The sequence below is a fragment of the Orbicella faveolata genome, unplaced genomic scaffold (assembly GCF_042242905.1).
Source record: "Orbicella faveolata isolate gen_17 unplaced genomic scaffold, um_ofav_v1 contig_34, whole genome shotgun sequence".
In the NCBI taxonomy this organism is placed as follows: Eukaryota; Metazoa; Cnidaria; class Anthozoa; order Scleractinia; family Merulinidae; genus Orbicella; species Orbicella faveolata.
Window position 1 is genome coordinate 31,635,735 of NW_028301563.1, and position 25,348 is coordinate 31,661,082.

General features: G+C 39.5%; 1 protein-coding gene across 4 annotated transcripts in view; it reads right to left on the bottom strand.

Moving 5' to 3' along the window:
- Positions 1-25,348, bottom strand: part of LOC149105773 (uncharacterized) — a 58,273-nt gene that overhangs the window by 25,211 nt on the left and 7,714 nt on the right. Inside the window, exons 6-14 of one of the 4 annotated variants that reach the window (XM_089271255.1) lie at positions 24,700-24,949; positions 22,879-23,682; positions 20,153-21,392; positions 19,574-19,678; positions 18,885-19,141; positions 18,282-18,549; positions 17,201-17,459; positions 15,178-16,536; positions 12,678-14,529 (exon numbers count right to left, since the gene is read on the bottom strand). In XM_089271255.1, the coding sequence (XP_089127381.1) occupies positions 17,437-17,459; positions 18,282-18,549; positions 18,885-19,141; positions 19,574-19,678; positions 20,153-21,392; positions 22,879-23,682; positions 24,700-24,949 (2,947 nt within the window). In that variant the 3' untranslated portion in view covers positions 12,678-14,529; positions 15,178-16,536; positions 17,201-17,436. The other 3 variants (XM_089271253.1, XM_089271254.1, XM_089271257.1) reach the window with 3 other exon arrangements.

A 25,348-nucleotide genomic window follows, 5' to 3' on the forward strand; every position in this document is an offset into this window, starting at 1 on the left:
AATTGACCTTGTTCTCCATGAGTTCTCGTAGCTCAGTGGATAGAGCGCCCGCCCGGTGTTCGGGAGGTCATGGGTTCGATTCCTGTTGGGGACTCAGAATTTTTCTTTGTCCCACGCTCGTGCCATGTTGATTAATTCACCTTGACTTTTAATTTTATTAAACACCATCAAACAAGGTGTCCAAATTAAGGAGGTGGAATTCTCCGGTTTTCTCCTTCATTTCTCCTGTGTATTTCCCTGTATTTCTCTGGGACCCTCTGGTCTTCTATCTAAAGTGACGGTACTTTGAAAAGGGAGGAAAAGTTTCAGCGGACAAGTTAGCAGTTTGCCAGGGCACACAATTTTGGGCGCAAAAATTTGAACCTGTTGTTCATTTAAGTTCTGATTTTAAAAAGCAAACCAAATGTTAGTTTTTGAAATTCGGAGAGGGTCTTAGGTCTTAAGATTAGGAGGGGGTCTTAGATCTTAGGTCTTAGTTTTTGAGACACCCTTCGCGATTTAGATAGAAGTCCTACACTCCCTTAAGTTTAAAACGAAGATTCAATAATACCTACTGGAGAAATCAAAGTGGCTATGAGCCACTCAACTTGGAAAATGGATCGTCTGTAAACAGTGACAATTTTGATGCCACTGACTTGAGGCTTTAAAAAGCCCACTGGTAACGGTAAGAGAATACACGAGGAGATGTAACACCGTTGAAAACATTCATGAAGTTATTCAGAGGTGATCCTCGTCCGAAATATAAAGAAAGTACGGCTTCCTGCCCAATCAGCAAAGCAAGTGTAACCGGATTCTCATTTTCATTCCTATTGTTTTTCGTTCTTTACTTTCCCAGGCGATATCAGTGATTTTTTTTTTCTTTCTTTGTTACCTTTTGAGAGATCTTAAAAATACTGAAAGAAAAATATACAAAGTAGAGTCATAATACCACAAGGTTAGCACCACGTCTCGTCCGCTCAACGAAGTTAAGCCCTGTTCGGCGGGGTTCCTACTTGGATGGGTTACCAAATACGAATATCCTGTGTTGTAATAACTTCTATTTTTTTTTCTTTTATTTTGTCCTTCCCTTTCCAAGGCGATATTAGTAACTCTCCCAGTCTAGTATATTTATCAACTAATTTTGTTCAAATCATTTCGCCATGTCAGTACTCATCTTTGAAGTAGCCTAAGTATCAGGCTTTTCTTACTCGCGCGGTAGGAGGAGGAAGCGCCCGGCAAAGAAAAGCCTGACACAAGGGTCTTTATTGCTCCACCGCCTTTAATTTTTAATCTTTAATAAGTATACTTCTGAAACAGTGGAACTATACGAGGAGTTGAGAATAACATAATAAAAGCACGTAATAAATAATTACAATATGTATATATACAGTAAAAATTATAAGTTAGTAAAAGATAAAATAAAATAGATTAAGTATAATCTCGTCGAGATAAGTTAGGAGGTCTGAATATACATTATACAAAAGATTTAATGGCTGCAAGAGCAATAGTCTTAAAATTATTTATATTAAGACCTCATAACGTAACAAGCGTCATTGTAGGTATTAATCGATCAGAAACATTTCTGGCTGTCATGTTTACTTTGCATGCATCACAGAACATTAAGCTTAAATTAATTCAAGGAGGCATTTATATCGTAAACGCAAGGGTGAAAAATTCGTACCATGTTTCTACACTGTACACTTTATCAGCTATCAAAAACTCTGCTGGCTAGAAGCTTCCAGATTTCAAAGATTCTCCCCACTTCTCTGATAGCCACTATTCGGCGTTTCCAAAAACTATTTCGATCTCCACGTCAGATTTGAGATTTTCATCTTGTAGGCGCGTGGCCTAGTTGTTATTAGGGCGCTGGATTTGTAATCCGGAGATCCCGGGTTCAAATCTTCCTCCCTGCCACTAGATGGATTTGTGATTGGCAGTCCCAGATTCAACTCCTCCACGCTTTGTAAATAGCCAAATGGTCCGCCTCCCACCAGTTTGGATTTTTAACAAGTTTCTGTTAATTTACAATATTTGTTTGCTTATTTCAGTGTCCACAATTAGTACAGCAGTGCTAAGCACTTCGACACTTAAATAAAGTGATTTATTTTATTGATTTTTTCACATGTCATATCTTCAAGTAAAGCTGATTTCACACCATTTGTATTTAGCCTCTTCACTTGTTGCTTTCGTATTAACTCCAGCGGACTGACAACCAGCACTGAATGCGTCTTTCTTGTTCCGTTCTTATTAAGCCAAATACTGTGATAACACTATCTGGAGCAGCTGGTAAATGAGGCTCTTTCCCTAGCCAGTTGGTCGGAGAGGCCATTAGAAAAGTTCTCGTGATATATTCCTTTGTAGTTTTTGTAGTTTTTGCGGCAATCGAGTACGGTTAAAACCTGTATAAGTGGACACCTTCGGGAAATGGGCTATTGATATAATTAGCTTCTATATATAAAAACGTTCGTGCGAAAATCTATTCAATGTAGATCATTTCTGCGGTAATATATTTAGTACTTGCGTCAGAAATTCAAAGAATAACTAACTTGACACGGTGCAATCGACTGTAAAACGGCCTTGGACAGCGCGATGTACGGAACCCGGGGGGACTCCTATATGAAAAGATCAAGGATGCTCGTCGTCTCGGGTACAAATCAAGGATTCTGGTCTCACTTAAGGTGTTGATGACGAAACGTCACCATTCTTAGCTGTCAAAGTATACTTTAGGCTGCATTCGGAGAAATAATAATAATAAAAGAAACGCTCTCTTTTGTTTTCCGCTGATCTCTCGAGTACACGAGTCGCCTACAAGTGCGCACGGGATCCTTTCTTGAACAGTGGCTAGTAATCGAACTCGTTCCGTTTTAACTGGTATCTTTTAGGGTCTAATGAAGCTCGAGTAACGCCCGCATTAGTCTTCTTTAGGAGTTAAATTCAAATTTTCCCACGAGCATCCGTAATCTTCTCATATGGGAATTCACCCCGGGGTTCCAAATGTCTAACAGGAAGTGACCCACTAAGGAGTGAAGAAGTGATGGAGTGAAATCGTCCCACCACTACAACTTGGAAAATTTTCTAAGTTAAAAATGACCGGACGAGAGATGAACCGCCTACCTATAGCGGTACACAGAGGCCCTTTGGGCTGCCTCGTGTCATTAGCGTCGGCGAATGAGTGTGGCGGAAATGTTGTTTAACTCTTATAATTATTCCTTCGAGATAGGAAAGATCTCAACTCGTATCACAATGTAAAGGAGGGGCCGTATTAAGCTCATATCAAAACAGGATTCAATAAAAAACTGGCGACCTTCAACGCTTTTGAATTGCGACTATAGCAAGCCTCGCATTAAAACTTTTCCCCCGTGCTTATCTCCAACGACCAAACCGGCTTCATTAGTGACAGATTTATCGGAGAAAATTTTCGTTTAATAAATACCGTTATCAAATATACAACAGCAAAAAATATGCGAGCAGGTTTGTGTCTGTTCGCTAAAGCAATCAAAATAATGCTATTTTCCAGTGAGTTTTTGTTACGGTTCTTTTGGGGAGTAATCATATAAGAGGTCAAGCAAAAAGAAAAACAACAACAACAAAAAAAACAATCGCTCAACTGCAACGAATCATATACACTTTACTGTTTTTAGTTTTCTTATTCATACATTTCAGTGAAGAGTGTAAAGCCGAGCACAGGAGAATATATGGAGGTTGGCTGGAATCCAACCTTGTCCTTGGATTAAAAAAGACAATATTTTGACAATTGCTAAGAAATTAATGTTGTAGTCGTTGCTAAAAACTGGGATACAACTGCGTGTTGTTTCTAGGAAATAAAAGTGGTCAAACAGTTAGAATTTCTGTTAACTTTCTTGTGTGTGGGGGAAGATATACCTCTTTTTTCAAGGGAAACAATAACTTTATTTGCAATAACACAAGGGAAACAATACTTATAATACAATTACGAACAGTACACTCTTTGGACTACTTACATCACTACTATTTACATCATATTGCTCTAAGCATTTACACTACTTAAATTACAAAATCTACACGACTTACTGTACACTACAGTGGAATCCCGTTTTCTCGAACCTCCAAGAGAAACGAAAATTAGTTCGAAAAATCGGACAGTTCGAGAAATCGGGGGTAAAATTACAGTGTTCGAATGAGGAGGGGAAACGACTTTTGGTTCGAGTTAACGGGAGGTTAGAAAAATTGAGGGTTCGAAAAATTGGGATTCCACTGTACTAAGAAATACAGTAACGACCAGGGGCAAAGAAAAATAAAGGAGAAAAATAGATAATTATCATTACAGCTTTAGGTTGCACGATAGGAACATCAAAAACAGACCAAAGGCATGTGGCACATTTCAGATAAAATTAGCTGTACACCTGACAGGAGATTAGAGATAGATTAATGGGTAAGAGATAAATACAGATAGGTACAGAGAATATAATCTAAAATATTTATTAAATCCTCATGTATCCTGCAAGAGGTTTCCATTTCTTTGTGTCTCCACTTTTTATTTCTATTTCATATTGTGATTTTAGTGTGCATTTGAAATGCGTAAGATTCGGATGATCTTCTTTTGTTTTAGCGAGCCATATGTGCTATCGTGCTAAGAGAAAACAGTAGGTGATAAGAAGCCCAAATTGAGAGATATCTGGCCTCAGACCCAAAGCAGTAATATTTGTCAGAGTACAATCTCTAGAATGTAAATTTAAGTTTTTCAGCCATTCAGTAACTTTATTCCAAAAGTTCCAATGTTTGGCGGCATGACCAAAAAGGATGAATTAATGACTTAGGAGAGGTGTGACAAAAACTGCAATTTTCATCACCCTGTAGACCGATTCTAAATAACAAGTTATTGGTTGGTACACGTCTATGCAAGAATTTAAACTGAAACTCTATCAGCTTAGTGCTCTTGGTGCATTTTTTAGTCAAAAGCTAGGCAGCAGTCCAATTTATGTTGTCATTTATTGGTAGGCTACAATCCTCTAGCCACTTCTTTTGACTTGACTCTGGGGTTAAACTCTACTAATCAGTTTTTTTATATACTGATGTAGTTGCTTTTTGGACTTGTAAAATTCTTGTTGTAAGTGGCTCATATTCGTAGTTAGTATTCTGTAAATCTTGAAACATGATTAGAATCAGTCCGGAGAGACTTTACAGCCGATATTAATCCGTAGAAGCTGAGAGGGCTAGGGTCTATTTCATACTTACCGCTGAAATCATTTATCGAAAGAAAGGTGTTTTCCGGTCCTAAAAGATGTTTCACCTGAGTTATTCCCTTTTTAAACCAATTTTTTTTAAAGAAACTGTCTTGTTGGCTATCTTTATTAGGGAGTTACGCCAAAGTTGTTGATTCAGAAAGTGATCTCTCGATGTTATTTCAGGTTCAAAGTTAACTTCTGACCAGATTCCTAATAGTTCTTTTAAAAAGGCGTCCGAAGTTGTTATTATTATCTTTCCATCTCACAGGTGATATTACCTTGGCGGAGCTAGAGAGCAGCCGTTTGGACGTGTTTGACGAGATATGCTTAAAGATTGATAATGGAAGATTGTGGTTCAGACGCGACTACGAACGGTTAGCTTCTAAGTTTAAGAAAATTCCTCTCGAAGTACGCAACTCTTTACGAGATCAGCTCGGTGTTGAAGGCGGGAGTCCCTCTAAGATGCTGATGACTCAGTTGCAAACAAGATATCCAGAGCTTACTCTGCGGCAATTTGCTGAGAAACTAAAAGAAATCGGACGAAACGACATTGTACAGTTGCTTGTGACACGTTCAGCACAAGACCTCTCACCGACCCAGTAATGCTGAGTAATCTCCGGACTACAGCAGTGCTGTAAGATGATCAGCTAAACTACGAAAGACAAAGGAGACAAAAGAGACAGAAGAGACAGAGGAGACAGAGGAGATAGAGGAGATAGAGGAGATAGAGGAGACAGAGGCTGGTCGCAGTGTAAAATGTTAGCGGAAGACCAACTAACTCTCAGTCGAATGAATAACATGGTGTCATTTTCAAATTGTTGGCAATTTTCGAGAGTGTCGAAGGTAAGTCTTGTTGAACCCTAGGGCTACCCTAGCTGCCTTGTAAACGCCCTTCTAGGGATAACTTCCCTACCCTGCTCAAGCCAAACAACTGGGCTGAACCAGGGCTGCATTTGACATTGCAACTTGTTGTTGTTGCCTGGCAATAATACGTAACATAACGGCATTCGGTAACACTTGTAAACAGCAGTCCAGACAGGAGAATCGACTTACCAAGCAGAGCTATTCCCTTGTCGGCCATTTTGTTTGCCATTATGTTGTCCAGGGTGGTAGGGTAACCCTACCTGTGAAATTTTGCTTTTAAACCCAGGCAGTCTTTGACCCTCCTGCTAGGGTAACCCTTCCTCCCTGTAAACGGGGCCTATAAAGGATGGATTGAAGCTCAGCAGGAGTCGAAAACGCAAGCATGAAGACACACCCAAAAAAGAACTCATCATTACAGCTTATGGATACTCCAAAAAACCAAACCAAACAAAAGGAAAAACAAACAAGCATAAAAAAAAACCAAATATTGAATAAAATAAAGATTAAGCTAAATTTATACCAATTTATTATTTATAACAATTTGCACAATTTATGAATTATTATTAATGAAGTAACCCTTTAATTAATCAACCGATCAATCGATAAAGTATTTTCATAAAGTTTAGGAGAAAGGAATATTGTGTCAAGTTGATTTATTTAAAAGTATTGCTACTTTTACAAATGTCACGGGTAGTGTATATTTTGCCGAAGACAATTATATATTGATAAGCATTTGGAATGAATTCAGTCAGCTTGCTTGCTTTCTTGCTGATTGTGACAAGCTTCAGTTGCAGGGATTATAAAAAGGCATAAAATTCAATAAAAAACTTTATATTCTAAGACGCTTTTCCACTGAGATGAAATTTTTTTTGTGATGAGTTGATCAAAAAATGACACTAAGAAATACACATAGATTGTAATTTGAAAGGAAATATATAATATTGGCAGAGTAAAGATTAAGGTTAAAATTGATTAGCTGTAGATTAAAATAAAGGATACTCAGATTCTTTTTTGCATTTCTTTTTCCGCTGGAGGATAAATAAATAAACAAAAAAATATATATATCGTCTTGTCTTTTTTGATGAATGGGAGTACAAAAGAAGCTCTGTAGACAATTTGATCTTACCCGTTTTTCGATAAGCAATCGTCGATACCAAGGAGTCTGCACAGTTACCCCATCAACCTCCTTGTAGTTTTTTGATATCTTAAGCTTTTTGATTTTTTGTTTTATCGTTAGCTCACTTCGTAAGAGCGTCAAACTGCGTGGCGGAATGTCGTGGGTTCAACACCCAGACCGGACCACAAACCAGGGTCTTAGAATAAGTGGTAAGATCATGCTACCCGTGTGCTTAACATCTGCTTCAGTTCAGATGGTTGCACCATTGGGTTGTGACTTCAACCCGTTGACCTTGTCTTCGTCCCCTTCACAAGAAAAACCTTGGTGGGGAGATAAGAGAATCCACGCACTTACCAGAGCGTGCTTCCCTGTGATGAAATCCTGGTTTTCACTTAAAATTCAAGCAGCCTTTTACATGACGATTGCAAACCCGTCTCGGGGGGGCGAAGGTAAGGTGGGGGCCGAGACAATTCGGGTGGGCGAGTTCTCTCGCCTCGGCAGGTATAGAGTATCTCTGGCAGGCGAGACAACTTTTCTTCACATAAACATTCTGGCGCGCCTAACCGGGACAACTCTGGGCGTGGCGAGTGTCACTAAATGCCTAGATTAAGTGTTAAAAAAGCAGAAATTTGTATCAGAAAAGTCAAAATTAACTCGCCAAATCCCACTGTGATCGAATGACCGAGGGAAACTCAAAGAAAGAGGGAAATTTGCACATTTGATTGTTCATCAAGGGTTATGAATGCTGCAGTCAAGTTTGACGGCCTGTAGGGAAACCGTTTTCACATATAAACGCTCGATAAAGTTGCCTCGTGGCGGGGGTTGTCTCGGGGACATACACGAGACCATATAAATGGGGCCTAAGTCTTCTGAGTGGCAGAATAATGCATTTAAAATAGCAAGCGAGGCATGCAACAGTCACAAACTTCCAGCACTTTAAAAGCAATGTTTTCACTGTACAGGTGTAAGATTTTATCATCGAGCCTTTAAATTCAATATCCAATCCGACTTTCGGCACAACAAATTTACTCCACTGCTGACACCTTGTGATAAGCCAGGAATCCAATCATTTTCCTTCAGCGAGATTCAACTAACGCTGTGTAAACAGTGTGCAATCATTCAAGAAATTCACAATTGCAGCAACTTTTTGGTGCTGAAAACGCTGTAGTCAATGCGCTCAGAGCACATTGGCCTGTAATAGTTCTGTGTTTCGTTGGACGATATGTTTGTTTTTAAGTCTCGGGTCCTGTCCTCACTAATGCGTTTTCTATATCGTGAAAACGCACATTTCATCGGTTTCCGACAAACACCAAGCATGGTCTTCAACGAAAACGCAGTCCACAGTCAGGAGACAGTTAAAAACTGATCCTTATTTTTTAAGGGAACAGCGCAAAACAGAGGCCTTGGAAAACTCTGACGTCATTCACACGCACGTACGTGCACATTCGCTACAAGAGATAATCTCTGGTTCGCAGGTAACGGTTGTATGGCCAAAACGCTGTCGAAATATCGTCCACATACATCCAACACGGAGTTTGCCGTTAACAACGCAAAGTCAAGCTGCGTAACATTCGTCACAAGTGGTATTATATTATCCTTTGCTCATTTATTTTATTACTGTGAAAAAGTGGGGGGAAGGCTGACAACCCCCCCCCCCCCCCCCCCCCACAGCCCCTTCCGTCCGCGCTGTAGAGATGTGATTTGGCCGAGATGGCGGGTCTCCCAGAAGATTTTTGGCTGGCCATAAATTTCAAAGGACAAAATAACCCGACTGTTTGTTTTTGTTGTGGATCGTTTATCATGTTCCTACAGACACTAAATTCAGGAGGGGTTATAAGGCGAGACGTTTTGGCTAAAGGGGAATGGGAGGAGACATGAGCGCGGCACGCTTTCTTCCCTACTCGGCCATATCGCCCTTGTCCCGCCCTTGTCCCGCCTTTTTCCCTACTCGGCTACCGCCATACCGCCCTTTTGCGTTCGCGATGACTAAACACTCGTCCTAGTGACCCTTAGAGAAAAAATCCGGCTGCCAGCAGACTAGTGCCTACAGAATGGTTTCCATGGCGGCAAATCGAGCCTTTTTTCCTACCCTTTTAACCGAAGAATGTCTTGTATGCTACGGACCGAGCTCGTTGATCCGATAATTTTCCGAAGAATTATCGAGTGATTCGGTCTCTTTCGTACATTGTTTATCGCTATCAGACAACCTAACGACTGTTACAAACAGCCAGCCATTATTCTTTAAGCATTTTAACAGCACAATAAACTGACAAGGGGAATGTGACTTCCTAACGATGCTTTAGAGGTTCACGACCGGGAAGACTCCAATGCATGTGAAAAAATAGAAAAGTTTGTCTCTGTGTTTTTGACTGCCTACATGGTAATGTATGTACGCCTTTCACGAGGAAAAATCACAACTTCAACACCAGGAACAGACATTCGTCAGTTGAACTACCGAAAATGAAACTGGAGTTTGGCCGTAAAAGTTTTTCTTTTTTAGGTGTTTCAATTTAAGATAGGTTACCATCAGAGGTCAGAAATATGAATTCTAGAGTTTGATTTCGCAAAAAAGGTCAACGAACTTTTTTATTTGCAGTGTTTACAGGAAATTTTTAAATGTGATTTTTATATGTATTTTTCACTGATGTAGATTTATTTTACTAAGTTTTACAGGACACCTTTGATAACACTACAAGTTTTACTGATGGGTTTATGCTGTATAATTTTTTTTTAATTATGAAGAGACGGGGTGCTCGTTGGAAATTTTTAAAAGAACCCCTATGAGGTACCAAAAAACCCGTTTTGTAGGTTAAGCCCCATTTCATTTTCACATACAAGAAGAACCAATTCTAAAAGAACACATTAACTTACACCGTGACTTATCCACAACAAAACCCAAAAAAAAGTGATAAAGAAAATCCATTGATTACCTGCAAAGATCTTTGAAAGCAGTCATGAATCTGCATCCTATTTAAGTGGCTCAGTTCAAATCAGAATTGAAAAAAAAAAAAAAGATAAATAAAGTCACATTCTGACAGTGCGGCTCCTATGTACACTACTGCTGATTACTGAAGCGGTGATCAGTACTGTAATGATTCGATTTAGCGCCCGGGGCGCTTATTTACACTTGGTACTTTAGAGGAGGGCGCTTATTTCTTTGTTGAGAAACAACCGAATGCTCAAAACAAAACTTTAATACGGTATTTATTAAAATAAAGGAACGATAGCAGAAACTGCGACAAATATACGGTAAATATACCGTAACGTTTGATGGAATTATGCAGTCGCATGGAAATAATAGTTGAGAAACTCAGACGAAGATCACTGTTTTTGTAATGCGGCATTACGTACCTGAGCAGTTAAGGAAGATGAGGCTCGGTTGATACGTACTCTGACGGCGCTGAAATGTTATAATATTAGAATAGAGACGCTTATTAGAATGGAGACGATTTATTGGAATAGAGGCGCTTATTAATAAAAACACATTCGAAGGGGGCGCTTATTCGTAAGGGGCGCTTAACGGAATAGACGCGCTAAATCGAACTATTACCGTTCTTCAACACGTACGTTAACCACTAAAAGATAAAACGAGCACCCCCGTCACCGTTATAAGGGAGTCCCCCTGCCCTCTCGCCCCCCCTTCGCCCCCGAAGGGGGGGGGGGGGGGCAACAGCCTCTAACCCAGGTCTCTATCACGGGAATTCATTCCAGGTTATGTTTACTGAAAAGGAAGCAACAGTAAACGGTCTCTTCCTAACTGCAATGGTTGCTGGATTTTGGAGAAGCTTTAGGAAGATAGTAATTGCCAATGACTCATTCCATTTAACATGTTGTCGGGTTCAGACAGTTCCTAGATCTTTGTGTCATTCAACTGTTACCACCGTCCTTCAACAACTTTGAAAAACATTTATTGCTCCATAGTTCACCACACAGAAGGAACAACTCTGCTTAATTTGTTGAGATTATATATGATTTGAAAGTCTCTCTCTGGTCTTTCCATAAACAATGTAACACGGTTGGTCGTTATTGTGGACCCAACTTGCTTGCTATAAGTGAGTCAACCATCAGGGGACCTCTTCATATTAGCGCGGTCAACTGGGCTAGCTTGGTTTCAGAGATCTCGCCATTCTTCTCGTCGTAAAAATTTCGACGTGTTCATACGACAAGCCGGGCTGGCCAGGGTTCGAAATTTTTACAAAGAGAAGAGCAGCGAGGCGAGATTACGAAAACCGACCCAGCTCTGTTGACCAGGCTTATATGAAGAGCCCCGGAAACAACTGGGGAGGTCAAAAGCTACCATGGCCCACCTCCTGTACGGTCCCTGGGGAGGGGAGAACAAATGATCACTTTGTTATCTACTCCCTATTCTTTGTGGTGCCAGTATCTCGGGCAATCTATATACCCACGAAAGGCTCGCTTGACCATTGACAACCCAGAGAAGAAGAAACTGGTTTAATTAATACCCCCTTTAAATACAATCTTTTACAATAATATATCTCGGTTATTATACACTTTGCTGTAATATTGATGATTCTTAAAATAAGCAGTCTTTGGTATTCAGAATAAAAGTTTAGAAAACGTATACCTACAAAAAAATAACCATCAGTATAAAATAACAAACAGATAAAGCGCATCTCCAAAAATTCATTTCTTACATTCTAACAATGGCAAAGTGTATTTCTCTGAGAGGGATTTTTTACTCTTACAAAAGGCTGCTCTAAAAAAATAAATTCGTTTTCAATGTTCGCGCAACGGAGAGGCCTATTATTTACTATGTACCAAAGTACTCTGGTCAACACAACATTTCGGTAAATATTTAGCTCCGTACTAGTAAATTATACCTAATTTGCAACCTAACAAATGATTAATACATGTAGACGAGGGTCTAAATGGGAAGGGGGGAGTGGGGGGGGGGGTAGCTTTGACGGTTGACGGTTATTAACAGGAAATTTCTTCTTTGGGTTTAACTTAATATTAACTCTTGTTCTTCTCAACTATTACCTAAGGTGTTTTAGAGGTCGTCTTGGAATTTCACGGAAGGAATAAAGTGAAAGTTTGCCAATATACTTTAAGACCTCTAGAAAGAAGCCCATAGAAAATAGGCGCACTGATTGGTCAAAAATCGTGTTTCTGACTCGATAAAAACAGAGAACCAGCATGAGCTGTTGACAATGAATGATGGCGCGAGCAAAGAGAATTTACATTTTGATCATCAAAGTAAACGACTTGTTTTGTTTACTTTGCCGTCGGAGAATCTTCTCAAAGAAATAGAAAACATGTTTCTGATTGTTTCTATCGTGTTTTAGTAGAATTCTACTAGTATACTAATGCAAATGCTGCAGTCTGATTGGCTGAGCTACTCGTATACTATCAGCCATTAGAATGCAGTAGCTGTCGGTCGTCCACGAAATGCGACGTTTTTCCGAAGTTTTGGAAGAAAGTTTAGATGTAAATGGATAATCAAGTTCCTGAGAACACTAAAAGGACATAAACGGATTCTTGACTTAAAAAACTTGAAATTATGGAAAAACCGGTTCGCGCGCGTAAACAACTGCAAAATTACCAAAGACAATTCAATACGTGCGATTACATTAAAGCGTAAAGTTCAATAATGCGCCGAAAAATATTTGGAAACCATTATTTGCGTTACTTTAAGTTAGAATTCTACTAAACATGCTAAAGCAATTAGATTATTCGCTCTCGATTTCTATCAGGTGATAGTTGATTTGCAAATATACTCTAAGACCTCTAGAAAATAGCCAATAGAAATTACGCGCACTGATTGGTTAAAAATCGTGTCTCGATAAAAACACAGAACTAGCACGAGCTGTTGACGTAATGATCACGTCATTAATGGTAATTCTCTTTTCTCTCGCCAGCGGATGGCGAGAGAAAAGAGAATTTACATTTTGATGATCAAAGTAACCGAGTTGCTTTCTTTTTTTCGCCGTCGCGGAATTTTCTAAAAGAAGTAGACAACATGTCCTGCGTGTTTCCATCGTGTTATAGAAACACTCGTGATAGTTTGAGAGAACTCGTGAAACCTGTGGAAACAGCCGCCTGTCGGCTCGTGTTTCCATCGCATTCCTCGTTCTCCCAAACTTCCACTCGTGTTTGTATTTAACAATTAGATAATTCTCACCGTCGACGGCGCAGCCCGAGTCAACTATGACAGAAATCGAGAGCGATTAATCTACTATAAATCTACTAGTCGTTCAAAACTTCATCTAAATCAGCTCTCCAGATACTTAGATAACGCAAAGAAGCGGTCGTCATTTTGTTAACAACTGATACTGCTACGCTACTCTCTGTCTACAACAGAATAGATAGTGAGTAGAGTAGCTAATCAGAGAACGGCATTCGTGATAGAACACTAGTAGATTGATAGCAAAACTCGACAGAAACAAGGTACATATTTTCCATTTCTTAAATAATATACAACTTATAAAAATACATAATGAATGAGCCGAGATCAATTTCTTTTCTGTGGCTATCGATCAAATGCTGTTAGAAAGCTTCAATGTGCTTGGTCCTCAAAAACAAAAAGACTATAGTGTCAGCTTATTTGGGAACATGGAAACTAGTTTAAAGGTTTAAAGATTCTTTGAGACTCAGAAGTCCGTGATGAGCCAATAAAATAGTGAGATTTGAAATACCTTGAAACCATTTGACGGTTAACATTGAACTGCCTCTTTTTCGGACGGTTTACAGCAAAAATTGCAGTTTTTTGACGGTTTTCGGTTAAAGTTTGGGCTGTTTCACGGCTGACGGTTAACCCCATTGAGACCCTCGTAGATAGGGTTGCATTTTGAGCAAGTTTATTTGTTTAAGTAAATATCTTTATGTACAATCTTCTAATCTAAATCTCAGAATGAGTATCCGTTTATTATTTGCTATTCTAAATCTAATATTGAGTATTCTTTCTTATTATTTACGATTCAAAGGAAAAATTTTTAGGAAAGTCATGGGGGTAAAAAACAACTGATCCCTCAAAAAGAAATTTGAATGAAACAACGAATTCTCTTTCCTAGCCTGCGAACAGGCTCACGTTTGAGGAACACACGTGCAAGCAGCAAAGTTTAACCTCGTTCCCACGGTCCCCCACTCTCACTCTTGGGAGGACGACAGAGAGACCCCAGGAACAACAGAGATCAGAGATTAAGGCAGGCTGACTTCCTTTCTGCACCTCCTCGCTCGCTGACTCCCACTTCGCCGCTCACGCGTGTGACTCAAAGGTGAGCCTGATCACAGGCTATCTCTTTCCTGAAGATGAAAACCAATGCAGAGACTTCTGAGAGGGACTGGAGGCTAGCTGGAGCTCTTGAATTTATCCAGGTCACTGCACCGACTTCCAACATTTATTTGCTGAAATGAAAACATAATTTTGCTGTGTGAGTAATGCAACAGAAGTGCACGGGAAAAATATGACATTAAAGCTAATAAGAAAATATTTTCATTCTTCCAACCATATTATTGTCTTACTTAATATCCCAAATTTCTTCGAAGGACAAAATCTCGTTGTGAATTAAGGTTATCATTTGATCTTTAATTAATTTTGGGACAATGAGGACAGTAAATCCAGAATCATCAGATAAAACATGGCAAAAACTCAAAAGATTTTCATGTAAATGCTGCACCAGGGAAACAACCCTGTAAGCGAGCTGACTCGACACCAGTCTTCTTCATACAACACGTGGCACGGCACAAGGGGAAAAGTGCAAGGGGGAGCAAGGGGTACCCATCTCACCTTACGGTTCCATCTCGCACTGTGCCACACACTGTGGGAAGTTGTATGAAGACGAATGGGGACGAGTCAGGTAAGAGAGCGCCCACTAAAAGCTGCATTTCTCACTCGACAGAAAAACAAACCAGCATCAGCTGTTGACCAAATGATCATGTAGAATTTCTTACTCTGGAATTAAGTTTGTGCATTTCTACATGTGTATCAGAACAAATCAAGATCTTGGTAGCAGAGGGTTGTCAATAGTAACTGTTCCTGAAGCTGTTACTGACCTGACTGAATTGGAGGAAATTGACTTGTCAGATAATTATCTGGAAGAATTACCAACAAGTATTAACAAGCTGAAAAATCTGAAAACGCTGAGATTAGACGAGAGCCAGTTAAGAGAACTTCCTCAAGCCATTGCTGAGTTGAGTAACCTGACAGTGCTTAGTGTGAGTAACAACCAGTTGTCTGTTCTACCTTCCAGGAACTGAGGGGACTGTACTTGAGTAGTAACCAGTTGACTATGTTGCCTGATGATGTTGGTGAACTGAAGGAGCTGGAATGGCTGGATGTAAGAATGGAGACTGGAGACTGGACTTGAGTAATAACCAGTTGACTTCATTGGCTGATGAGATTGGTGAACTGAAGGAGCTGGCATGGCTGGATGTGAGTAACAATGAGCTGACAGTTTTATCATCACACATAAAACATCTCAATAAACTCTGGGTACTGTTGTGGGGTGATATCCAGTTGACTACATTGCCTGATGAGATTAGTGAACTGAAGTTACAATTGCTATCGGAGATGGCGTTTTAAATCTTAGTAGCCGAGGGTTGTCAAAAGTTACTGAAGCTGTGTCTGACCTGACTGAATTGGAGGAACTTGACTTGCCAGATAATTAATATCTGGAAGAATTACCAACAAGTATTAACAAGCTGAAAAATTTCTTAAGGCTGACATGAGAGGTGAACCAGTTGACAGAATTTCCTCAAGCCATTGCTGAGTTGAGTAACCTGACCGTGCTTAGTGTGAGTAACAACCAGTTGTCTGTTCTACTTTCAAGGAACTGACGGGGCGGTACTTGAGTAGTAACCAGTTGACTATGTTGCCTGATGAGATCGGTGAACTGAAGGAGCTGGTAACTAGTGTTACATGATGTGAGTAAAAAGAAGCTGACAGTTTTATCATCACACATAAAACATCTCAGTAAATCTCAAATAGTCCTGAATACCGGACTTGAGTAGTAACCAGTTGACTACACTGCCTGATGAGATTGGTGAACTGAAGGGGCTGGAATGGCTGGATTTGAGAATGGAGACTGGAGACTGGAGACTGGACTTGAGTTATAACCAGTTGACTAAATTGCCTGACGAGATTGGTGAACTGAAGGAGCCGGAAAGGCTGAATGTGAGAATGGCTTACTGGAGACTGGACTTAAATAATAACCAGTGGAGACTGATAAATTGAATGAGCCCATAGTATTGGATGTGGGTAAAATCACGCTGACAGTTTTATCATCACACATAAAGCATCTCAATAAACTCTGGGTACTGTTGTTGAGTGATAACCAGTTGACTACACTGCCTGATGATATTGGTGAACTGGATGAGCTGGAAATGCTGCTTGTAACTAGAAATCCTGTAACACTGGAAGAAATGAAAAAGGTTGTGAAAATACAGAAGACAATTTGAAGCCAGGCCTGGCACAAAACAGTATGTGTGTAGACCTGTACCTCTTAGGGATTCTTTTCAAAATTTCTGACGAGCATCCCTGTCTTTTTCATGTGGGAGTCTCACTCCTGCCCAGGCCTCACACCAAAACAGTGGCACAAGAAAAGAGAATTTACATTTAGATTAACAAAATAAACCAGGGACTATCCTTTCTTTTTATTGCTGAGTTTTCAACAGGAAATAGAAAAAAATTTATCTATGTTTCTATTGAGCTATAGAAAACTCGTGAAAGATTGAAAGAGCTGAAAAAAGTACTCTCCTAATCTTTCACTTGTGTTTCTATGAAACAATTACCGGTAGATTATGGGCTGAAGATTTCTATTGCATGATAGTTGACAAGGGCACAGTCCAAGTGAACTATCACGCATAGTATTCGAGAGCAAACAATCTAATTATTTTACTGTAGTATAAATCTACAAGTTGTTCTAAAATGTATCTAAATCCTCTTCACAGACGCCTCAAAAACACAAAGAAGCAGCCGCCATTTTGTCAACAAGTGCACACTGCTACCCTACTCACTGTTCCATGTTTGTTGAGGTCTTGCACGTCATAAAATAAACATAATCATAAAACAACTTACATTTTGTTAGCACCAATGCTTGCATGTATGAAGTTCTTGTGTTACCTTGTGATGTTGCCACTAAACAGAACACTCATGTTCACCAGCAATTCATTGAACAATCTTTCCTTTGGCTTATTACTATGAAATCTATTTACTACCAATCTTTGTAGTTCTACTATCTTGCAATTCCTTGATGCTTTCTAAATTGAAGTTTGAAGCTAAGTCACAAGTTGCTTTATTGTCAAAATTTGATTCTAATCAGACTTGCTCTGCAAACCTGCAAAGAGATTAAAAACAAAACTGAATAATCAGATACTAGTAGCAGCTCTTGAATTGTTGTTCAGGTCCACATGAAGGCAGGCATTAAATCATTCTACGATGATGAGAGTGCAAGTAACCTCCCTTAAGCAGTTTGGTGAGAATTATAGAAAATAAGAAAAACCTGATGATTCATAATATTATGCAACACAGTGGAGGATAAAAGGTCTACATCTTCCAAACTTATTTCAATCTACTCACAATTTTGTCACAGTCCCTGTTATAATATAAACAGTATTCTATCAATATTTTTTCTTGACCTTAGTTGCATGATCTGATCAGCTGAAAAGCCATGTAGCAATCAGAAAACCATGTTCTACTATTTCAAGTGTGTTCAATCAAAATCATAAATTAGTGTTTTACAAGCCTTTGGCTTTATTTGTTAAATTAATTAAAGATAATTTCTCTTGAAAAAACAAGAAAATGATATACATGACAAACAGATATGTACACAGTCATATAAAACACTAATCATAAATTAGTATTTTACATGACTTATGGTTTGATTTGTTAAATTAATTAATTATATTCTCTTGAATAAACCAAGTAATTTGCATTCCTAGGAGAGATACAAATTTGTTTACAATCATGAAAAAAATAATATTATAAATGTCTGAAAAAGAGGGACAGTTTACATACCCAGGAGAAATATAGAAAATTATATACATGACAAACAGACATGTCAACAGTCTGAGATAGTACGTTTTACCTTGTATGGGCTGCAATCATATACATCACTAATAAACTGTCATATAACTCAGTGTGTTGTCCAAAGTCTCACCTTGTTTGGGTTGCAGGCTGACGTAGTGGACTTCATGAACATGGCCTAACACAAGTGGGTCGGTGCTGATCACATGACCATCAGGCCTGATAGTAAGGTCACGGTGATTTGACTGACTGCTGATCACGTCAATGTAGGTTTTATAGTGGTTTGCAGTTGCATACAGAATCACGTGATCGCCCCATGTGCCATCTTGCTCCATGTTTGTAAGATAATCAGCCCATGACTGATATCCATTGATGAAGTTAAACAAATCTGTTCCATCAGGCTGTAAGAAGGGAGAATAAAAAGGCTAACTTTTAACGAGGTCAGTACACACATATACGTGTGATGGCAGAAATGTCCCTCCCTAAAGTTAAAATTATGTATAATGGAGAACCAAGTATTGAGATCTTTTTTCACAACAAATTATTTTAAGGCAACTAATCCCTACAGGTTCATGGCAATGTCCAGTTTTCTGCCATCTTATCGGACTGCAAGTCCAATTCAAATGCTGACACAAATGCTGGAGTCTGATCACTTGGAGCATTATTTTTCCCAAGCCACAAATTATTGTTTAAAGATATTTCAATCCGAAACAACAAAATAAAACACTAAACTTACCAGTTTTGGGTTCTTTCTGAGGTACTGCACTATGGATTGTCTTAATTCTCCATGTGAGATCTCAATTCCTTTCACAAGGTTCAGTTGTTCAGACAGCACATGAAACATGCAGTTCCCTGACCCTTCATTGTCAGAAATCACAAAGCCTTTGTCTGATGCAATCTTCTCCAACTCTGCTGATAGATCAGTATTACTGTTGACCTTGCTTACATCGCATTGCATTTGCTGAAGATTCATGAACATTTGCCCAAGCAGATCTAAAAGAAAAAATATGTAAATTAAGGTTATTGCACAAGGGGTACTCACTCAAACCTTTGGCCTGGATGGAACGTGCCATTTGTTACTTCAAATCCTATTTGAAACCAAAAATGACAGTGTGTAGTCTCATATGCACAGCCCCATGGAAAGATATTTATGATATGGTCCTGGAAATACGCTTTCAAGTTCTCTATGTAAAAGAAGTATACAAATCAATTACCAATTCTGAGTAAAAAATTTACGGTATCTAGAGCAACAAGGCAAAATCTGAAAAACTTTCAGACCAAAAAAGCTCAAAAATCAAGCCCTTTGACTCCCACACCCCCATATAGCTCATTTCTGGGAGTAATGCCTCCCCCTGTTTCGTTCCATGTTCACACTGTTATTCCGGAAAATATTGCTACATCCTAGTGTTGTTGCTACATGTTTACCTGGGGGTAGTGGAGATTCAATTGTGATCTGTCTTGCTGCAGACTCTGCTAAGTCTCTACACTGACTTGTGAAATATGCTTCATGTCTTACAGGTTTTTCTGAAGCTATGAAAAAGAATTAATCAAATTAATCCATCTGTCCCCACACCCCACCAGCTTCTCTGCATGCTCCCCTTTAATAGGAAGACAAGGCAACTTCACTTTGACCTCCCAACATGCCCCAACCCAGTTTTGGAATATGTCTGGACCCACCAGACTGGAAAGTACAATTTCTCTTGTCAAAACACTTGGTAAAGAACTAAAAAACTAATTAAGCTTTTCACAGGGGCCCCTTTTTGTAGAGAAAAAAGGCATTATATCTTTACTAGGATCCCCATCACCCTCACACCCTGACTTTGAACCATACCTGGATCCACTTAAAGTAAACATTGTTCTATAAAACTTGATAAAAGGGCTACAGACAATTACTGCATCATTCTGTGGATATCTCGTGAAACAGATATGAACAGGAGAAAACAACACCACAAAACAAATCCGGTGAATCTTACTAATGTAAATTTATTTAAATCAAAGCCTTACCATTAACCAAACTCCTCATCTTCTCAACAAGGGCTTCACACTGTTCCTTCCAGCTGAACTTCTCTTCATAAGATGTCCGCAGTGCTTTAATCTCTTGCAGTCGCTTTGATCTGTCTTTCAGACTTATTGCTTCAATTGCCTTGGCCCACTCTTTAGGATCAGCAGACTCCACCACAAATGGCTTGCCTAGTGGTAGAGTGCGCAGTGTATCTCCAAATCCCGAGTTTCCACTCACAAGAATGGGAAGACCAGCAGACAAGGCTTCCAATGCAGTTAATCCAAATCCCTCTGTCCTGGACGGCATGATGGCAAGGTCAACTTCACAAAACAACTCTTTCAATTTTTCCTTGCTTTGTATAAATGTTCGGACAATCAACTGATTTTTAGAGATTCCACTTTGCAGCAAGTTTTTGGCAACTTCATCCAGTTTCCCCTCAGGTGCCCCAACAAACACCAGAATATAAGTCTTAGAACTGTCTTTCAGTTCAACTATTGCTTTAGCAGAAATGTCGTATCCTTTAAGACTGAAGTCTTCAGGATCACCACGGCCAAAGGTCAACACCTTAAAGTTGGCACCCTCTTTTGTTGCTTGTCTGATGTCTGAAAATTCACTGAACGTGCCAGGAGTCAGCTGAATGATATCTTGGTGTTTCTCACAAGAGCGCAGATAAGATGAGTATGCTTTCTTCAACTTGGGTCCAATTGTGACAACTGTATCTGCCAATTTACACAAGTCTACTTCGGTTCTGTTCTTCTCTTCACCTTTGGAAATGGCCTTTGGATAGTCTTTGTACATTCCAAGTTCTTCAGGAGCAGTATGCACTACTTGCACCCACTTACAACCGTGCGACTCTCTAATGACCTGGGCTTGTTTACCAAGCTTCCCTCCATGACCCACTATGATGTCAATAGCAAGGTCTCTTGGTGGGAAACTCAGCCAGTCAAGGGGGTCATCATAGCCTGGACGTCTCTCTGCTTCTCTAATGGACACTTTGTGGCTTTCAGCAGTCCTCTTCCCTTCTTCAGAACAGGAAAATTGTGGGACTAAGAGGGTGACGTTTACTTGCTCATCTTGGGCCAATTCTGTGGCAAGCTGTCTGTTTACGGTTGACAAGCCTCCTTTAGATGAATCCCACTCACTGGCCAACAGAGTAACACTCAATGCTGTATCAGATTTCCCTTGATTGTCTTTTGCAGGTGCATCTTGTGTAGTGGGAACTCTGGCAGAAGGACTCAAATCCTACAAGAGAACCACACCTACAATTAAAGCTGGCCTCCAGATCAAGCAGTCCGGGTTTGAGACTTGGCAGGGTCACTGTGTTGTGTTCATGGGAAACACACTTTGCTCTCACAGTCTCTCTCTCCACCCCAGTGTATGAATGTGTACTATACTGAGTATAGCAAATTTTAGGCTGTGGGTAACCCTGCACTGGACTAGCATCCTCCAAGGGGAGGTACAAATACACCTACTGCTTAATGCTACAGGAAATTAGATGAACTCTACCAGTATGGGACTTTTAGCCTGATGAGGACTTTTTACAATAAAAGACACAAAAGGTTTACAACCAATTAGCAAATAACTCTCTGTAGCATCTTAATGATTATCTTCAACATGAAACAGTCAATTTTAATCTTTTGCAATTTTTATAAGTAACTGACCTTAATCAAATCATTTCTCCAGAGGTATAATTTAACCTCCGCAATGAAATGTGAAAAGTGATCTAATCAACATGACACCAGTGTGGGACAAAGAAAAAAGAAAAAATCTGACTCAGATTTTTACTTTGTCCTGTGCTCGTGTCCTGTTGATTAGTTCACTTTTCACATATATAGGTAAGGTAGGTAGGTTAAGTCTGTATATGAGTCAAGTGGCCCATCAGGCTGGAGCTTATCCCGGTTTCTGTAGCATGAAGCGACTAGGAGTATTTCTACTCCCCCCTGGATGGGATGCTAGTCCATCGCAGGGTTACCCCCAGCATTAAGTTCACCGGTACCCATTTATACACCTGGGTAGAGAGAGGCACTGTGAGAGTAAAGTCTTACCCAAGTACACAACACAATGTCCCTGGCCAGGGTTCAAACCCGGACTGCTCAATCCAGAGACAAGCACATTAACCATGAGGCCACTGCACCTTCCTTTCACATCTATAGCATTGCAGTAAAGACCGGCAGGCAAAATAAATGCTCTGGGGGAGGATGGAGTAGAAAGAATTACTTGAGAAAGGAGCAGAACTCAAGGAGGTCCAATGCCTCAGCCACTAAACATTTTTCTCAGAAAAGCTTATACTTTCGGATTCCCTCCATACAACAATTCGTACCTCAGGAGTTGCTGGTGCCCCTTTGACATACTACAGTAGACAAAGGAAAGGTTACCCAAACCCTTTGGACTACACTGGTAGAATTTCCACAGTATCTTGTGTAGGATCCTAAATGAGTTTTCACAGGATCTCTTCTCATTCTCCAGCATCTTAACTAAAACACCATTCCTAGTTATCATCCTAACAAATCCTTCAAGATCTCACAGGATCCTGTGATGATTTAAGCCATTTTATTCTTGAACTTCTGAAATCACTACCTCCTTTCAGACACAGCTCGCCTGTATGGTGCTTTAAAGGAATTCCAACACCAACAGCCCCCCATCCCCACCCCCCAAACACAGGTGAAACACAGATCTCTTCTCATTAAGTAGATTTTCATTAAATATATAGATTACATAAATCACATACCTGGTTAGTTTTTTTCAACAACCATTTCTCCAGGCCACGGACAGGGTGTTCTTCATCCCAGGGCTTCCTAGTACAGATCAGTGGTTGATCCTCTTTCATTTTAAGGAGGTGGAAGCACTCCTCATCGACACATGACACTCTTCCATGGTTTGAACACTCTTGACCAGCCCCATCTCTCCCTTGATGACAGTATGGGCAGGCTACACACAACTCATACTGCAGTCCGCTCAGGTATGGCAGCTCCTGTGACAAGGTTTGCAAAGTTCTCTCCACAAACTCCCGAACTAGTGTAGGTAGTTCTTCCGACTTGTCTGCTGACACCTGATGACTTTGTGTTCTTTGCCTTAAGATGATCTTAATGAAACTCTTCCTGCAAATGAGAATGAAATTATGGACTTGCTTCCCAATAAAGAAACAAGCTCCATTTTGGTACAGCATGGGATGCTCCATGGGCCAAGTCTTCTTACAACACCAACGAATGGTTTGCGACACCAGCTGTGAGAACAGACCATGAGGGACAAAGCCATGCACAAAGTGGAGATACAAAGGACAAGGATCAGTGTGGGATGGCTCTATTTGACAAAAGTCATCAGGTGATGGTTCAAGTTGAGCTGGTACAAAGTATTTTACATCACTTGGGGAGGGTGAGAACTTGGCAATCAAACCAAACTGCTCCATCATGTTCAAGATGTCATCTTTGATAACACCTTGTTGAATAAACTTGGAAAAGACATGATCGACGTGTTCCATGCAGAGGATGCCGTTTTTCCTCAGTTCATCCCAGTACTTGGCATGTACAGGATCCTAAGAAAAATCATCATAATGACAATTATAAGTACATGCATAATGCTACCTGGCTACTTTAGCCACACATGAGGCTAAAGACTATATTGACAATGGCAAAAACTGTAAGTACACTTATCAGTCTCTCAAATAGGGAATGCTTTTATGTCAAAACTACATGTAACAGTTACTTATTAAAACCGAGATTCTGGAACATACGTTCATTTTAAACATATACTGAGAGATGTTTCTTCATGTAGTACTGACATTCCTAGCATATGATAAGTTCACTGAGTGGTCCCAACGTAGATATAACAATACAAAGTAATGTGACAAAATATTTAAATCACCTCCACTCAAACATGTTGCATTTAAGCCAACATGGCACCTGCATTCTTAACACACCCCCAAGACATTAAAACGAGTTTTTGCAAAAGCATTAGCCTTTGTTATTCATAACCAATACTCCTTTTGTAATGCATTGTTATGGCCAACAAAGCAGGACTCCAGCTCAAAAAAATCCGTAATTTAAGCTCAAACAAGCTCAAACAAATGCATGATTCCACGCTAAGCAAAATTCAAATCAAAACACAGAAAATTAACAAGCACAGTTGGAAAATACAGCTTTGTATCTCTTCCTCTGAAATAAGGTGTCCTGGTGTTGACAAGATGGCAAAAAAATTTCAACACTATAGCATCAAACTATCCCTAGTTAGCCCAAAAATTTGAACCTGTTCACCCCTATACAATTTGAAAATATTTATATTTGATATTTAGTTTTCCTAACTTGGTAGTTAATCAATTAATTTACAAGTATCTAATAGGCACTGCATCATGTAGAATGATATCATTTTCTACAGGGGCCAAATTAATAGAAAGATGAACAAATACATGTTTGTGTATATACCGTAGTGTACATATTGTAACTTAATGTTTTTCAGCTATACAAATATTAAAAAAGTGACAACAACCTCTTGAGGAAAAGATCAGGTAAAGGTTAAACACTGAAATTTCTAACATTGAAATTATTTTACCTACCATTTCATCGAAGTGTGGAATAGTTATCAGCTGCTTCAATAGTTCAATCAGCCACTGAGCCTTCAGAACAACTGTACTGCGATGCTTGATAATCATACCAAGGCCATGGTAGAAACTGATCATGCCAGCAAACTCATCTTCATCTTCTATAAAGCAGTACTTTTTGGCATAGCTTTGGAGTTGCACCAGATTTATGTGAAAAATCTGTTTGGCAATCAAGGCTTCAATCACCTTTTCAAACAGAAGCCATCTAAAAGAGATCAGAGAAAATGAATCACATTACATGACAAGCCATTATTTGTACTATTTACCTTGAAGATCGCTATAGTATCCACAAATGAACAAGTTTTGATTAACGGAGGATAACTACTTCAAATCCTTGCCATATAATATTAATGTTCTGATGGCTTTCATTTCAAATTGCAACTAAAATGAGAGTGCAAGAACTATAAAAGCAGATTTGTCAAGATCACACATTTGTATTCAAACAACACACATGTGTATCCCTACCTGTGCACACGACAGTTCTTAAAATTTGATTTGCTAGTTTACGAAAGCCATCAAAATGTTGTCACAAACAGAGGTTTCATTAAGGCTGGGCATCCAGCAAATTAACTAAGCTGTGACAATTATATTTGTCCACCAAATA